Source organism: Salmo trutta, chromosome 4, assembly GCF_901001165.1.
Source record: "Salmo trutta chromosome 4, fSalTru1.1, whole genome shotgun sequence".
Lineage (NCBI taxonomy): Eukaryota > Metazoa > Chordata > Actinopteri > Salmoniformes > Salmonidae > Salmo > Salmo trutta.
The window spans coordinates 54,240,290-54,257,766 of NC_042960.1; the positions used below are offsets into that span (position 1 = coordinate 54,240,290).

General features: G+C 45.0%; 1 protein-coding gene across 6 annotated transcripts in view; it reads right to left on the reverse strand.

Annotated features, from left to right (window-relative positions):
- Positions 1 to 17,477, reverse strand: part of LOC115192633 (protein unc-13 homolog A-like) — a 75,186-nt gene continuing 57,709 nt past the window's right edge. For 2 of the 6 annotated variants that reach the window (XM_029751370.1, XM_029751365.1), the window contains 15 exons: positions 17,345 to 17,477; positions 17,148 to 17,225; positions 16,938 to 17,015; positions 16,112 to 16,200; positions 15,731 to 15,880; positions 15,258 to 15,381; positions 13,812 to 13,817; positions 11,328 to 11,357; positions 9,795 to 9,851; positions 9,589 to 9,669; positions 8,670 to 8,817; positions 7,020 to 7,076; positions 2,263 to 2,355; positions 1,929 to 2,088; positions 1 to 1,727 (listed from right to left, as the gene is read on the reverse strand). The exon at positions 17,345 to 17,477 is cut by the window's right edge and continues 11 nt beyond it. In XM_029751370.1, coding sequence (XP_029607230.1) covers positions 1,439 to 1,727; positions 1,929 to 2,088; positions 2,263 to 2,355; positions 7,020 to 7,076; positions 8,670 to 8,817; positions 9,589 to 9,669; positions 9,795 to 9,851; positions 11,328 to 11,357; positions 13,812 to 13,817; positions 15,258 to 15,381; positions 15,731 to 15,880; positions 16,112 to 16,200; positions 16,938 to 17,015; positions 17,148 to 17,225; positions 17,345 to 17,477 — 1,573 coding nt within the window. In that variant the 3' untranslated portion in view covers positions 1 to 1,438. The remainder of the gene's footprint in view (positions 1,728 to 1,928; positions 2,089 to 2,262; positions 2,356 to 7,019; positions 7,077 to 8,669; positions 8,818 to 9,588; positions 9,670 to 9,794; positions 9,852 to 11,327; positions 11,358 to 13,811; positions 13,818 to 15,257; positions 15,382 to 15,730; positions 15,881 to 16,111; positions 16,201 to 16,937; positions 17,016 to 17,147; positions 17,226 to 17,344) is intronic. The other 4 variants (XM_029751366.1, XM_029751368.1, XM_029751367.1 and 1 more) reach the window with 4 other exon arrangements.

Here is a 17,477-nt window from a genome sequence, read left to right on the forward strand (position 1 = left end):
TGTGATTAACACATTTACACAAGCAGGGAACACTGGTGTCGACATTTGACGCACATAAACAGTATATACACACACTCACTAATTTCTTCCTCTCAAACACACACACACACTGATGAATCACAGTGCTCCGAGGCTTGTCTTCATCAGGTTCACTTTGTACTGAAGACAGACAACAGGTTTGACAGGACAAGGCATTTGAGGGTTTCAGGCAGTGTGCTCTGTAACAGGGTAGACAAACAGACTTATAAACAGCGACACAGATAGGGACACTCTTTCAAGTTCCAAGTCTTCATATAGTCTTTAAATATATCATAAATTGACCGGTAATATCTCTCTATATAATATATATAAACATTTCAATCTATAGTTAGTCCAGCCTGCTCTCCTATAGAAACTCCAAAGGGGAATTAAAAAAGGACCAAACCTCATAGAAATACTATCATAAACCAGTCTGTGTAAACCTGACTCTTTGGAATGGATGAGGCCTAAAAGCCTGATGGTCTGCTGTACACAGTTGGTCCTGTTAACTTGTGCTTGGGGCTTGACTTGACATAACGTTATTGATTGATCCATTGGCACTAGTCTAGTCTAGATAAAGGAAGTGAAAGTGCAGGTAATATACAGTAAGTAATAGACGAGAGGTCAATACTTTCAAGGCTACAAGATCTTGATCTGCAGGACCATTTCGATACCTATGTGTGGAACTAGTCAAGATTGGCAGATTCTAGTTCAAATGTGTGATTGGAAGAGCACTAATAGACATAGCCCATGCTATGAGAAATGGAGAGAGGGAGAGATAAAGGAACACTATATACTCTATGACTTAAAGGGATAGTTCAGGATTTTGGCAATGAAGCCCTTTATCTACTTCGTAAGAGTCAGATGAACTAGCGGATACCATTATGTCTCTGCGTCCCGTAGGAAGGAAGTTAGAGTTAATTTCGCAAGCCACTTCTAACTAGTGTTAGCGCTAGGTTAGCACAAAGACCTGAACTCTTCGCGCTGTCTCCTCGACAAGTTCCACCCGAGGAGTTCAAGTCTTTGTGCTAAGCTATTTAGCATTGGCTCGCGAAACTACCTCTAGTTGCCTTCATACTGGACACAGACACATACAAATGGTATCCACGAGTTCATCTGACTATGGGGAAGTAGATAAAATCCCGAACTATCCCTTTAAACTCTCTTTGTGTGAATGTGTTGTAGTAAGTTGGTCTGTTTTGTGAGTGTTGTGTTTATCAATATATGTATGCAAAATTACATGATTCATTATATTATATTATATTCATAATAAAGATATCGGTGGATGAACAGTACTATAGTAAAGAACTGTTTCTCTGTGCTTCACCAACACTTGAAAATCAGGGCAGTAGTTTGGCTTGCAGTAAGTCCGCATAAGGACTTCCTAGCCTGTAGATGGCGCTGAGCGAATAAAGACTTCTCATCCTCGGCCCTCCTCGGGAGAGCGCTGATCTGACTTGAGCTTGACGAACTCCTTTGCCACGTCGTCGTTGTTGCGCTGGGACAGGATGCGGAGGACAGTGAGGCCCGTCTCGTCCATGTGGACCCTCTTCCCCAGGGGGAGCCAGCACGCTACGCTGCCCCTAGAGGACATGTCCTTCAACTGCATTACGGCTATGCCCACCGTACGGTCCTCCCGGGCGAAGCAGTAGTCCTTCACACACACATGCAGCTCGTAACACTCTGTGCCCACCTCGTTACTGAGGGCGCTGCAAGGAGAGAAGACAGAGACACACAGCTTAGAGTCAATGACACTGATTCCACCACTTTGGAATGTAGAAGTGTGACCAGGTAAATAGATGAAAAACTGACAGGATTCCCTCTTCGATATTCAACATGGTCACTTCCAATATGATGCCACCAAAATCGCAAGACGCTTTGTACCACTGAGGCCAGACTGTAATACTCACTATGTGAACGTTTCGTTGTATTTGGGGGCGTAGCTGTTGTTCTTGGACTTGGTGGCGAACTTCCTCTTCTTGTCAGTTAGATGAGGACCAATGATGTAGATCTCCACAAAGGGACGGAACACCCCCGTGGTCTGCCACCTCAGGTCATTGGCTGCCACCACTGAGACAGAGAGGACAAAATAAATAGATACGGGAGGTAATTTATCAATAAGGTTTTAACACACCCCGCCCAACAAAGCCAAACAGACATTTTCTGTGGTATGAGTTACCTTCTGACAACACATTTTAAGACATGGTAAAATGAAATATCTGACAGAAATGACTGGACACTGACCTTTGACGGTGACCTTGTGCTCTCCAGTGTTGGGGTGGGTGAAGATCTCCACGTGGATAGACACCTCTCCCACAGCGTCGTCCACACCAGCGCCTGACAGGGACATGGGCACAAGTCACTCCTTTGTGGCCTCTTTCACTGCTGCAGGCAGGCCAACACTATAGCCAGAATATCTTCCCTTCAGCCCATACTCCCTCTGTACAATACAGTCATGATAGGCTGTATGCTTAAGTCTGGCAGATGTCCCTGTGGCTCAGTTGGTAGAACATGGTGTTTGCAACGCCAGCATGGTGTGTGCAACGCCAGGGTTGTGGGTTCGATTCCCACGGGGGGCCAATACAAAAAAAATTGATGATGAAATGAAATGTATGCATTCACTACTGTAAGTCGCTCTGGATAAGAGTGTCTGCTAAATTACTAAAATGTAAAATGATAGGGCTTGAGAGAAGTAGGCTTGTATGAGGGGACAATCAGAGAATGGTGGTTTGGGGTTGTAAATAACTTTTCAGTTAACAGTTCTGGGCAAACTAAATATGAGAAGAATCTGATGTTATTAAAGTTCTTTGGATACTTTCATGTAACCACTCATAGCTGCCCTGTGACTGTGCCTGCCCAGCCCCAGAGGGTAGGAGCCTTTCAGTTAGGATGCAGTGGTGATGGAAGTGGGAGGCAGGTCAGAGGAGGCTGGTAGTGAGAGAGGAGAGGATTATCACAGTCCTCCTCCTCTACTGCTGCTGGGCAGAGCAGAGTAGGCAAGTAACATGCTCAGATGGACAAACCCATTCCTTGCTGAACCCTTTACACAGAGCAAGCATGGCAACTAGAGGGACCTTGCTGTGGGAGCAGTCCAGCAGCCAGTCACATTTATACTGAGGCAGGGTGCAAACATGTCTACTCTGGATGGTTCTGACTTAGAATATGTGGACAACTACAAATACCTAGGTGTCTGGTTAGACTGTAAACTCTCCTTCCAGACTCACATTAAGCATCTCCAATCCAAAATCAAATCTAGAATCGGCTTTCTATTTCGCAACAAAGCCTCCTTCACTCATGCTGCCAAACATACCCTCGTAAAACGGACCATCCTACCGATCCTTGACTTCGACGATGTCATTCACAAAATCGCCTCCAACACTCTACTCAGCAAATTGGATGTAGTCTATCACAGTGCCATCCGTTTTGTTACTAAAGCCCCATATACTACCCACCACTGCAACCTGTACGCTCTCGTTGGCTGGCCCTCACTACATATTCGTTGCCAAACCCACTGGCTCCAGGTCATCTATAAGTCTATGCTAGGTAATGTCCCACCTTATCTCAGCTCACTGTTCTCCATAGCAACACCCACCCGTAGCACGCGCTCCAGCAGGTATATTTCACTGGTCATCCCCAAAGCCAACACTTACTTTGGCCGCCTTTCCTTCCAGTTCTCTGCTGCCAATGACTGGAATGAATTGCAAAAATCACTGAAGCTGGAGTCTTATATCTCCCTCTCTAACTTTAAGCATCAGCTGTCAGAGCAGCTTACTGATCACTGTACCTGTACATAGCCAATCTGTAAATAGCCCACCCAACTACCTCATCCCCATATTATTACTTACTTTCTTGCTCTTTTGCACCCCAGTATCTCTACTTGCACATCATCATCTGCACATCCATCACTCCAGTGTTAATGCTAAATTGTAATTATTTCACCTCTATGGCCTATTTATTGCCTTACCTCCCTACTCTTCTACATTTGCACACACTGTACATATATTTTTTCTATTGTGTTATTGACTGTACGTTTGTGTATGTGTAACTCTGTGTTGTTTGTGTCGCACTGCTTTGCTTTATCTTGGCCATGTCACAGTTGTAAATGAGAACTGGCCTTCTCAACTGGCCTACCTGGTTAAATAAAGGTGAAATAAATAAAAAATTTCTATAGAGTGCTTGTTATCTTGTGACTACAAGGGGAATTTTGCCCAGAAAGCCAACAGGATTTGAACTGCACTTGACCAGGGAATGTGTACTTCTCCACACAACACAGGGGTTGGGGTTGGGCTCTAGGGTTAGGGGTCCTTTGTTCCATGCTGATAGGCCTGGGGGGTGGTGAGCGTTAGGGGGATACATGCAGGGCGCTGTATCGTTTGTCTGGGAGGGAGGAGAGATGATGGTGGAAATTGTAGGTGGGTCGGTTGACTGACTTTCTTTCCCTAAAATGTGAGTTTGTAATGATTTATGTCTTAATCAGTGGTGACTGAAAAATGTTGATGTGTCAGTGAGTCCTGTAGGAGGGCAAACAAGTTCTGTCTCTGTCCAGGGGCATGATGGGACTGTCAGTCCTCAAGTCACTCATAGGGTCAGAGGGTGCAGCACAAAACTTTTTTATTTGGAATAAAAGCAAGCTAAACTGGTTATAATTTAACAGCTGCACAATACAGTACAAATTAGAGGGCTTCTTTATTGGAGAGCTGTGTGTGTCTAAATCTCTGAGGAGGAGAAATGAAATCAGACCCTCAGCAAGTCCCTCAGCTCTAATATAGACTACCAGTCCAAAGTTTGGACCCACCCACTCATTCAAGGGTTTTTCTTTATTTTTACATTGTAGAATAATAGCAAAGACATCAAAACAATGAAATAACACATGGAATCATGTAGTAACAAAAAAAATGGGAAAAACAAATCAAAATATATTTTATATTTGAGATTCTTCAAAGTAGCCACCCTTTGCCTTGATGACAGCTTTGCACAATCTTCGCATTCTCTCAACCAGCTTCATGAGGTAGTCACCTGGAATGCATTTCAATTAAACAGGTGTGCCTTGTTAAAAGTTAATCCGTGGAATTTCTTTGCTTGTTAATGCGTTTGAGTCAATAAGTTTTGTTGTGACAAGGTAGAGGTGGTATAAAGAAGATACCCTATTTGGTAAAAGACCAAGTCCATATTATGGCTAGAACAGCTCAAATAAGCAAAGCGAAATGACAGTCCATCATTACTTTAAGAGGTGAAGGTCAATCAATCCAGAAAATTTCAAGAACTTTGAAAGTTTCTTCAAGTGCAGTCACAAAAACCATCAAGTGCTATGATGAAACGAGCTCTCATGAGGACCGCCACAGGAAAGGAAGACCCAGAGTTACCTCTGCTGCAAAGGATAAGTTCATTAGAATTAACTGCACCTCAGATTCCAGCCCAAATTAATGCTTCACAGATTTTAAATAACAGACACATCTCAACATCAACTGCTTAGAGGAGACTGCGTGAATCAAGCCTTCATGGACGAATTGCTGCAAAGAAACCACTACTAAAGGACGCCAATAAGAATAAGAGCCTTGCTTGGGCCAAGAAACACGAGCAATGTACATTAGACCGGTGGAAATCTGTCCTTTGGTCTGATGAGCCCAAATGTGCGATTTTTGGTTCCAACCGCCGTGTCTTTGTGAGACGCAGAGTAAGTGGTTTGGGGTTAGTGGGACCATCATTTGTTTTTCAACAGGACAATGACCCAACACACACCTCCAGGCTGTGTAAGGGCTATCTGAACAAGGTGAGTGATGGAGTGCTGCATCAGATGACCTGGCCTCCACAATGACCCGACCTCAACCCAATTGAGATGGTTTGGGATGAGTTGGACCGCAGAGTGAAGGGAAAGCAACCAACAAGTGCTCAGCGTATGTGGGAACTCCTTCAAGACTGATGGAAAAGCATCCTCATGAAGCTGGTTGAGAGAATGCCAAGAGTGTGCAAAGCTGTCATCTAGGCAAAGGGTGGCTATTTGAAGAATCTCAAATATAAAATCTCTTTTGATTTGTTGAATACTTTTTTGGTTGCTATATGATTCCATATGTGTTATTTCATAATTTTGATATCTTCATTATTACTTTACAATGTAGAAAGTAGTAAAAATAAAGACAAAGCCCTGAATGAATAGGTGTGTCCAAACGTTGACTGGTACTGTACCCTGACAAAGAGAGCGTCACCCGTCCCCAGGGGCCGCTGCTGATTTTACGATTCTGTGTTTTGCAGAAGGGACTGTCACCTCCTGGAGGGAGCTGCCCTGGGGAGGGATGACTGTGTGTGTGTGTGTGTGTGTGTGTGTGTGTGTGTGTGTGTGTGTGTGTGTGTGTGTGTGTGTGTGTGTGTGTGTGTGTGTGTGTGTGTGTGTGTGTGTGTGACAGGGTGTATGGTATGGCAGGGAGCCCTTCCAGATAAACTGATCCACCTGTCGTCATCATCACTCCATTGTTCAAAAAGGAGGAGGGGTAAACAAAACAAGCAAAACAGAAATCCCCAACTGTGCAGGAGACTGACCCTGTGGTTCAAATAAAATACCCTTTCAAACGGTCAGTCGGAGATGAGCACCCACCCACTCACACACACTCCTTTTGTCCAGTCATTGTCTGACTCACTCACTCACTCACTCATCGTTTTGCATGCACAGTCTAAACGAGCCATGGGTCCTCTATGACGCATGCTGATGACTCTGTCTCTGACAGAGCATTAGTCCTCACAGTCTTATAATGTGGTTCCCTTTGTCTGATGGCTATCATGCCTCAGTAGTTTCAGGTCATACGTACTGGGTATGTATACATAGTACATACATCATGTGTGTACTGTATGTCATACGCATGCACACATGCATGTCCTATGTCTGTGTGTGTGTGTATTGGGATGAGGTTAAGGTTGAGCAGGCAGGAGAGTAGTCTGAGGATGCGTATGTGGGTGGAGGTCTGGGTTCCTGGAGGCCTGTTGTTTTCAGGCCCTTAGTGTCCACATACCCTTCTCTGGGTACACATCCTCACTAGCCGTGAACTTCACCCCCTTCCCGTCGAAAACTAGCGGACAGAGGGGGTCAAGGAGGAGGAAGAAGAAGGATAGAGAAAATAGAAGAGACATGGAGAAATATAAAGAGTGCAGAGTCAGAAGAGAGTCAAACGAGAGTCAAAAGAGAGTCAGAAGAGAGTCAAAAGAGAGTCAAATATATTCCGATATAGAACTTATGTTATCCTGTTATCAGTGACGTCTAATTAAGTTTTCATTTTAATTGTATTTATTTTTACCCCTTTTTCTCCCCAATTTCGTGGTATCCAATTGGTAGTTACAGTCTTGTCTCATCGCTGCAACTCCCGTACAGATTCTGGAGAGGTGAAGGTCGAGAGCTGTGCGTCCTCCGAAACACAACCGAACCAAGCCGCACTGCTTCTTGACACAATGCCCACTTAACCCGGAAGCCAGCCACACCAATGTGTCGGAGGAAACACTGTGCACCTGGTGACCGTGTCAGCATGCACTGCGCCCGACCCGCCACAGGAGTCACTAGAGCGCGATGGGACAAGGACAAACCCTCCCCTAACCTTTAGGACGCTGGGCCAATTGTCCACATCTCTATGGGTCTCCCGGTCACAGCCGGCTGCGACAGAGCCTGGACTCAAACCCAGAATCTCTAGTAGCACAGCTAGCGCTGCGATGCAAAGCCTTAGACCACTGCGCCACTCGGGAGGCTCGTCTAGTGAAGTTACATCATTGTCGTTCAGTGTAACTCCTTCCAGTCAATGGTGGTCATCATTCACAGTCTATGGTGGTTCTTATTCAGTCTATGGTGGTCCTTATTCACAGTCTATGGTGGTCCACACACACACACACACAGCTTTCCTTCCGGCTGTGCCATTGCTATGAAGTGTGGTTAAACATTCTCTAAAATCACCAATGATATTTATTCTAATTACATTTCAAATGATCATTCATTTCCCGCCAGAGGCGTTCAGAGACCGTGTCAATTTTTCCACCACCTAATACACCATCACTGTTATATCACGGGATGAGGAGGGATGAGTAGAGAGGAGAAGAAAGAGGAGAGGAGAATCTCTCATTAATTCAATCTCAAATACCTGTCTGATCACATAACGCGTTTCTCTTCAAGCTCCCGGAGAGCCTAACTAGAGACTTAAATGTTTTAGAACCCGGAGAGAAAGCACCCCTCCAAATCAGTTGGTTCTGCTCTACAACACCACTGAAATATTTAACAGGAAATAAAATAGTGGGTGTCTGGGAAACTCTGGAGTAACCACAACACAGGATATGTTAGAGAATGTCTCTTATACATACCAGCACAGAAGGCAAACAAGGACACACGGAGCTATGGCATCATATTACACTCAGTAAGTGGCCATATTACACACATCAATGTCCATTAAGCACAGTGAGAGAGAACCTGACTGTACGGAGGTAGAGGAGAGAGGAAGGAAGTAAAGAAATGGAAGACTTGAGAGTGAGATAAGGAAATGAGAAGAGGCAGAAAGAGATTGAGAGAGAAAGAGACAGAGACAGAGAGAGAGAGAGAGAGAGAGAGAGAGAGAGAGAGAGAGAGAGAGAGAGAGAGAGCAATAGAGAGAAGCAGGGGGGAAAGAGGGGTTGGACAGGCACCCTACCTTGTGCGATCTGAGATGAAACAAAGGTCTTGATGAGTTTGTCTGTGGCCTGGGTGTAGAGGGACAGGGCGTAGTGTAGAGACAACAGGTCAGGACTCTTCTCCAGGAATGTCTTTTTCAGACCCACCCCTCCAGCATGGAAGTATTGCTACAGTACGGCAGAGAGAGAGAGAGAGAAGGAGGGAGAGAAAGAGAAAGAGAGAGGGAGAGAGAGAGGACACAGTCAGACTATAGTTGTTTCCAAACTAGGCTGAAGTGTGTTGAGTATGCACTACAAGACCCACACCCGTATGTCCTTGAAATAAAGGACATGCAGATACAGACATTATACAGACATTTCATTCCTGCTACTTCATTTTTCTGAAAGCCACACCTTGACGTTTCCTGATACACGACTATGTTAGCACACTATGGTTTAGTACTCCCTAGGCATACTATACTCTCAGTGTCAGGCAGAGCAGTAGTTGCCATTGGCTCATTGACAAGCCCTTATTCAAATGATCATTATAAATAAGCTGCATTTACCTCAGCTTAATCTGCCTTAAATCACACTACACAGGCTACACAGGAAACCTTCTCAAACTGAATCACAGACCTGTCTGCTACAGTTAGACAGGACATGGCTGGAAAATTAGCCTTTCATACATCTTGAAAATCATTTTTCTACATTAGGATTGTTTAACTGTACTAGCCTAAGGCCAACACTTTTACTGACTTCAATGGAAGGCCTAAAATTAACCACTCTATTCATAATATAATATAATGTATATTTTAAAAAGTCGTAGTTGATCAGGTCAAAGCGTGTGTGTGTGTTTTGTGTGTGTTTTGTGTGTGTGTGTGTGTGTGTGTGTGTGTGTGTGTGTATGTTTGTGTGACTGTAGTTTAGGTTCAGGAGAAAGACAGTAGTTTTGGGTTGTACCTTGATGGTGTCCAAGGCCAGTTCTATCACAGCACACTGTTTAGGGGACAGGGCTTTGGCCTCCTCACGACCCATGTGCTCCTGAGGAACACACACATAGACAGGTTAACAGCACAAAGAAATAACTCTTACATGCAGATAGTATTAAATACAGAACTTTTAAATGCAGACAGTACTAATGTGGCGCGAGACAAGATGGGTGGTACCTTTATCTTGGACAGCTGTCCCAGCTGCTTGGCAGCGTTGGAGATGAGCTGAGTGCCCTAGAGGCAAGCAGAGGTAAAAACAGAGGGAAGAGGGCTTCATTATGTTCACGACGCAGGGTAGCAGTCACACAGATTACCGTCACGCTACAATTGATGGACAATTTTCACATTCACACTCACATTCACACTCACATTCACATTCACACTCACATTCACATTCACACTCACATTCACATTCACACTCACATTCACACTCACATTCACACTCACATTCACATTCACACTCACATTCACACTCACATTCACACTCACACTCACATTCACACTCACATTCACATTCACACTCACATTCACATTCACATTCACACTCACATTCACATTCACACTCACATTCACACTCACATTCACACTCACATTCACATTCACATTCACACTCACATTCACACTCACATTCACACTCACATTCACACTCACATTCACACTCACATTCACACTCCAAAACTCACTCAACACATTACAGGACTTTCAGAAATACTAGCTGTCATACTAGTCATTATCTTTTTCATAAACCCGCACGCACGCATGCACACACACACGCACACGCGCACACACACACACACACACACACACACACACACACACACACACACACACACACACACACACACACACACACACACACACACACACACACACACACACACACACACACACACACACACACACACACACACACACACACAAACACAGCAAGAGAAGACAGGAGCTCAGCTTATTGTAAGTAAGAGCGCACACACACACGCAGAGACACCCACACGCAGAGACACACACACGCAGAGGCACACAAACGCACACAATACACACTCACACAGACAGTAAATGCAGAGGTTCAACCAAGCCAGCAAGCCCACAGCCTTCGCAGTAGCACTGTGGTGATATATCCTGTATCTATGATGACTCTGTGATACTCTGTTAGCAGAATATACCACTAAGTGCTCCACACAGCACCCATCACTCTGCGGTTACATCTTATCTCTAAGAGAACACTCTTCAAATAGAGAACAGACAAAACAAACAAACCATTATATTCCTACGAAAGGACAACACCAAGAAGGGTTCCACTCTCATCTCATAAATGTGGCTTATCAAATCATTTATGCCATCATGGATGTTCAATGCAAGTCGGTTGAGGAACAGCGGTCATGGTCAGGCAACGAGCAAACAGCAGTTCTGTCCTTTGGGATGTTTGTTAGTGTGCTAACGGTATGTACTGTAACGTCAACGCTCCATATGTCCAGCAGTAGTTGGGCTGTGTGGAGGCTGGGATACAGGTAGCTCCAGGTACGTCTACAGGGGGTGGACTACAACAGACACAACTGTACAGGAATCTGGCAAAGAGGAACCCCATTTAAAAAATACAAGTGAGAAACGATCGCTTCCACTGCTTTGAACATGATGGACAGGCGAGAAAAAAACGGAGAAAACAGACAGAGAAGAGAAGACACATTGAGCTAGAGTGGGTTTAGTCCTTACATCACTGTGATAAGCAAGCTTCACCCTCCCCTGTAAAGAGAGGACATTGGTTAATACTTCAGGAAGGGTCCTGTCCCCACAGTTTGATTGGCTGACTGACTAATGGAGCGGACATCTTAGTAACTGTCCGTCTGCTAGGCTAATGGATATGGTTCAAAGCCAATCAGTCCTAATTTCTAATGGGTCAGATAATGTAATCCAGCAAAATCTACAGATCAAAATCGATGGATCAACATAATGTAATCCAGATGTTTTATCATTGTCCGTAAAAGTTTCTTTAAGTTTAGCATACAGTTAGTTAGGTCAATATCAGTATGAGCAGTCTTGGTAATGAGCCCATCCTAGCTTCAGATGAAGACGAAAGGCAACTGACGGCCAGAAACATCTCCACCAGAGAGATTCAAACATTGAAAAAATATATATTTTGAAACAATGTTAGAAAAATTCTAGTTATCCTAGAAAAGTAAGTAAAACAAAAACTGTAATCCAGATGTTACAGACTAGGGACGATACAATTGAGAAAACACAACAACATTTAAATCACTGAGAGGGTTTCTGTGCTGTAGAGCAGAAGTGGCTTCTCAGACATACAGTACCAGTCAACAGTTTGGACACACCTACTCATTCAAGGGTTTTTCTTTATTTTTACTATTTTCTACATTGTAGAATAATAGTGAAGACATCAAAACTATGAAACAACACATATGGAATGATGTAGTATTTTGAAAGTTTGAAAGTTTCTTCAAGTGCAGTCGCAAAAACCATCAAGTACTATGATGAAACTGGCTCTCATGAGGACTGCCACAGGAAAGGAAGACCCAGAGTTACCTCTGCTGCAGAGGATAAGTTCATTAGAGTTAACTGCACATCAGATTCCAGCCCAAATAAATTCACACAGTTCAAGTAACAGACACATCTCAACATCAACTGTTCAGAGACTGTGTGAATCAGGCCTTCATGGTCCAATTGCTGCAAAGAAACCACTGCTAAAGGACACCAATAAAAAGAGACTTGCTTGGGCCAAGAAACACAAGCAATGGACATTAGACCGGTAAAATCTGTCCTTTGGTCTGATGAGTCCCAATGTGAGATTTTTGGTTCCAACCGCCGTGTCTTTGTGAGATGCAGAGTAGGTGAACAGATGATCTCTGCATGTGTGGTTCCCACCGTGAAGCATGGAGGAGGATGTGTGATGGAGTGGGGGTGCTTTGCTCGTGACACTGTCAGTGATTTATTTAGAATTCAAGGCACACTTAACCAGCGTGGCTACCACAGCATTCTGCAGCGATACACCATCCCATCTGGTTTGCGCTTAGTGGGACCATCATTTGTTTTTCAACAGGACAATGACCCAAAACACACCTCCAGGCTGTGTAAGGGCTATTTGACCAAGAGGGAGAGTGATGGAGGGCTGCATCAGATGACCTGGCCTCCACAATCACCCGACCTAAACCCAATTGAGATGGTTTAGGATGAGTTGGACCTCAGAGTGAAGGGAAAGCAGTCAACAAGTGCTCAGCATATGTGGGAACTCCTTCAAGACTGTTGGAATAGCATTCCAGGTGAAGATGGTTGAGAGAATGCCAAGAGTGTGCAAAGCTGTCATCAAGGCAAAGGGTGGCTACTTTGAAGAATGTCAAATATAAAATATATTTAGATTTGTTTTACAATTTTTTGGTAACTACATAGTTTTGATGTCTTGACTATTATTCTACAATGTAGAAAATAGTCAAAATAAAGAAAAACCTTTGAATGAGTAGGTGTGTCCAAACTTTTGACTGTTACTGTATGTCTACTGTATGTGTATGTGTCACCAATCCTAACCCCCACAAGTGTAATACACCACTTCCGGTATAGACCAGCCTTGGTGAAAGTATATACCTTAACTTATCACTATGCTATTATGACTATCATTCTACAACAACAGGACATGGAACCAAACCAGGACAGATCAACACAGCAGGCCTGCAGAGACATACTGGGAGAATTACTACAGGGGAGTTGGAGTAGATCAGATACAAGCAACAAACCCAAATAGGGCAGGGGGATACACTTCAAACATGGAACAGGTGGGGGGGGGGGGGGGGGAGTCACCCAGAAAGGGAGTCCTGGGACAATATGCAAGAGAAGAACAAGGCAACACTGGGGGTGGGGCAGGGCAAAGGGCAGTGGGAGGCAGGGGGGCGTTCGATTGGAGGGTTCGTATGGGGGAGAGTGGGGCCTTCTCTGAGTCAGTCAGGAATGCACCATGCAGCTGTCACCTCAGAGAGAGAGGTGGAGGAGGACAGGAGAAGAGAGGAGAACAGAGAGAGGAGCAGAGGAACAACAGAGCAGGTGGAAGACAGAGAGACAGATAGGAGGAGTGAGGATGTGGGGGACGAAGGGGGGACAGTTTGCAGCCACATATAGCAGAGGACTGACCACCCTTCAATAACAAACTGTGGGACAGACAGACACAATGACACTCAGGAGTGCCGTACTTACAATCATCTGTGGAGGAAGAGCAGTGGGAGCAGGATGTAAATACCAGAAAGGAGGGTCAGTGACGCTGCACAGAGCCCCAGATCAATCCTCCAAGCAGCAGTAATACACATATCAGATGGATAGGAAGAGGGACAGAGTGACCTACAGTACTGAGACTGGTACTGGAACTGTAACACCCCCTCTGGCCTCTGTCTCTGCCCCTGTGGGACAAACCCACACTAGGGGGGTCTTACTGATAGAGATACAGGGCAACCATACTACTATAGAATGATGTGAGGCTCTTTTGTTACCAAACAAAAATGAGAACAGATATATCAAAAGCAAAATAAATATACCGGCTGCTGTCCAACATGAAAGGCTCAACAGTTGTATCAACGTCACTGTCGAGTTGGAAGTAGTTGAGTTCAGATGTTAGTTTGTGACTAGGAGCACCATCCTGGAGAACAGGGTTAGAATGACACTGAATGGAAGAGTGGGGGTCTTTTTGTATGTGGCCTGGGGGGCTGGGGAGAGGGGCGTATCAGGCCCATCATTAATTAATAATCACTAACCAGATCTATTATTATACAGTCACTTGTAAGCATCTTATAATGTAGACAAAATGTCTGCCATTTCAGCTCTACTTCTTCCCTGTCTAATGGCTGTCCTGGCTGCTCACGGTGTGCGTATGTCAGAGAGAGTTTGTTGTACTAAATACTGTACTCAGAAGAGATAAAATATGAATTATAAACTGGGTGGTTCGAGCACTGAATGCTGATTTTATGACAAAACATTTATTTTTACTGCTCTAATTACAGTATGTTGGCAACCAATTTATAATAGCAATAAGGGCTGTGTCCAGGCACTCCACGTTGCATCGTGCTTAAAAACAGCCCTTAGCCGTGGTATATTGGCCATATGGCACACCTCCTCGGCCCTTATTGCTTAAATATATCTCCCTCACATACCACATATCAGAGCATGAATCCCTTGAATAAAAATAACTCTGATCTGTCTTGGTTCTCATCCCATACTGAGAAGTGGTTTGTGCCTGTGTAGCAGTTGGTAGTGTGGGCTGTGTGTGTGTGTATCAAAGAATGTGTGACTACAGGCATGTGAGTGTGTGTGACTGTGTGCATGTGAGTGTGTGTGACTGCGTGCATGTGTGTGTGACTGTGTGAATTTGAGTGGATGTGACTGCAGGCATGTGAGTGTGTGTGACTGCGTGCATGTGCGTGTGTGTGACTGCGTGCATGTGTGTGTGACTGTGTGAATGTGAGTGGATGTGACTGCAGGCATGTGAGTGTGTGTGACTGCGTGCATGTGCGTGTGTGTGACTGCGTGCATGTGTGTGTGACTGTGTGAATGTGAGTGTGTGTGACTGCGTGCATGTGAGTGTGAGTGACTGCGTGCATGTGAGTGTGTGAGCATGAATATTTGCATGCTCAGAAGGGTGTGTGTTCGTACCGTCTGGTCGGTGAGAGGGGGAAGGACGATGGTCCTCTCCATAGTGTTCATCACCAGTTTCCACAGCTCCTTCAGAACACGCTTCAGCACCGTCTTTTCACAGATCTTAGCAAACAGCGTCAGGCTGACAGGAGACAGAGTGAAGGTAGAGGAAGGAAGGAAGGACAGAAATAATGAGCGACAGAAGGGAGTCCAACATAGCGCACCAGCCAAGAATTGACAAGAAATGGTGTTCAAACCGAAAGATAAGAGAGAGAGATGACAGAGGAGACACAGAAAGAGATTAAGAGATGAAGAAAAAGAGAAGGAAAGAAAGAACAAGATGGAAAGATGGGTTAAAAGAGAGAGCGACAGGGATAGGCAGCGGGAAAAAGACGGCAAGATTGAAAGAGACTGGAAAAGTTATATCAAGAAAGAAATAGAGACTGCGGCCAAAAATGGACTGGCAACATTACAGGACAACTCTCTCTCACTTGCTGTCCAGGAAGTCCATGATAGGCTCCAGAACATTGTCAGCGTCCTGGGCCACACTGCTGCAGTTGTTAGCCCCCACGTTGGTCCCCTTCACCTGGCCAAGGATGTCTCCCATTTGCTTCACATTGTCCTCAATCTGTGGCTGGAAACTACACACGCGCAAATAAACACACAAGACATAGAAAGTGACATAACTAATATCTCAGCTGAAGTGACATAAAAAGTTTAAATGCCACCATTTTGACATATTCGGATGAGACTACGTAGCAAGGAGAGAAAGTCACTGTGATATTAATGAAATATATATTGGAGTTGGCAAGTATGGGTAGATGGAATGGCTGTTTGATGCCTGACAGTGCCCACCAGTGTGCCTAGCTCACCTGACAGAAAAGATCCTGCTGAGATCATCCATCACAGTGTTTAGCTTCAACTGCAGGTCTTTCAGGAAGTCACTGGCCTCCTTGCACAGCTGAAACACACACACCAATAGATACATGTACACACACCCGTCCACACACACACAAACACACACACATCCCCAGACACACACACACACGTCCCCAGACACACACCCGTCCACGCACACACAAACACGTCCCCAGACACACACCCGTCCACGCATACACAAACACACACACGTCCCCAGACACACACCCGTCCACGCACACACAAACACGTCCCCAGACACACACCCGTCCACGCATACACAAACACGTCCCCAGACACACACCCGTCCACGCACATACACACACACGCACACGTCCCCAGACACACACCCGTCCACGCACACACGCACACGTCCCCAGACACACACCCGTCCACGCACACACGCACACACACACGTCCCCAGACACACACCCGTCCACAGACAGACAGACAGACAGACAGACAGACAGACAGACAGACAGACAGACAGACAGACAGACAGACAGACAGACAGACAGACAGACAGACAGACAGACAGACAGACAGACAGACAGACAGACAGACAGACAGACAGACAGACAGACAGACAGACAGACAGACAGACAGACAGACAGACAGACAGACAGACAGACAGACAGACAGACAGACAGATAGATAGATAGATAGATAGATAGATAGATAGATAGATAGATAGATAGATAGATAGATAGATAGATAGATAGATAGATAGATAGATAGATAAATAGATAGAGGGCAAACAGGGATATGAGAGCCACTCACATCCTTTCCTCCCATGGCCTCAAACATCCTCTCCAGTTGAACTCTGAGCTGCTGGATGTTGTTGATCAGGATGCATGGCTGCAAACAACACAAAGTCATTATCCACTACACTATCCAAATACCACACATTTTCATTGAATTGCACAAACACTACACTATAATGATGGGCATCCACACCCAACGTGTCACGCCCAGTGATTGGACACTCACCACTTTCTCCATGTTGACGTAGTTAGCAAAGCACTTGGAGATAATGTCCGAGTAGGATATGAGAACATTACCAATTGTCTGAGGAGAGAGCAGGAGGAGATAGGAGTATGTCAACCACTGTCTCTGTGACTAGGCTCAGCTTACCATCATGAAGCCATGAATGAAGTGGCTATAGTGTGTAGAATACTGTAGTGTACCTTGGCGAAGCGTTTCATGCAGTTGCCTACAATCTGGGGGTCAGGACACTCCAGCTTGCGGATGATCTCAAAGCTCTGGTTGAGCTGAGAGAAGACATCCACCACGGAGCAGGAGAACAGAGCATGCTCCGAA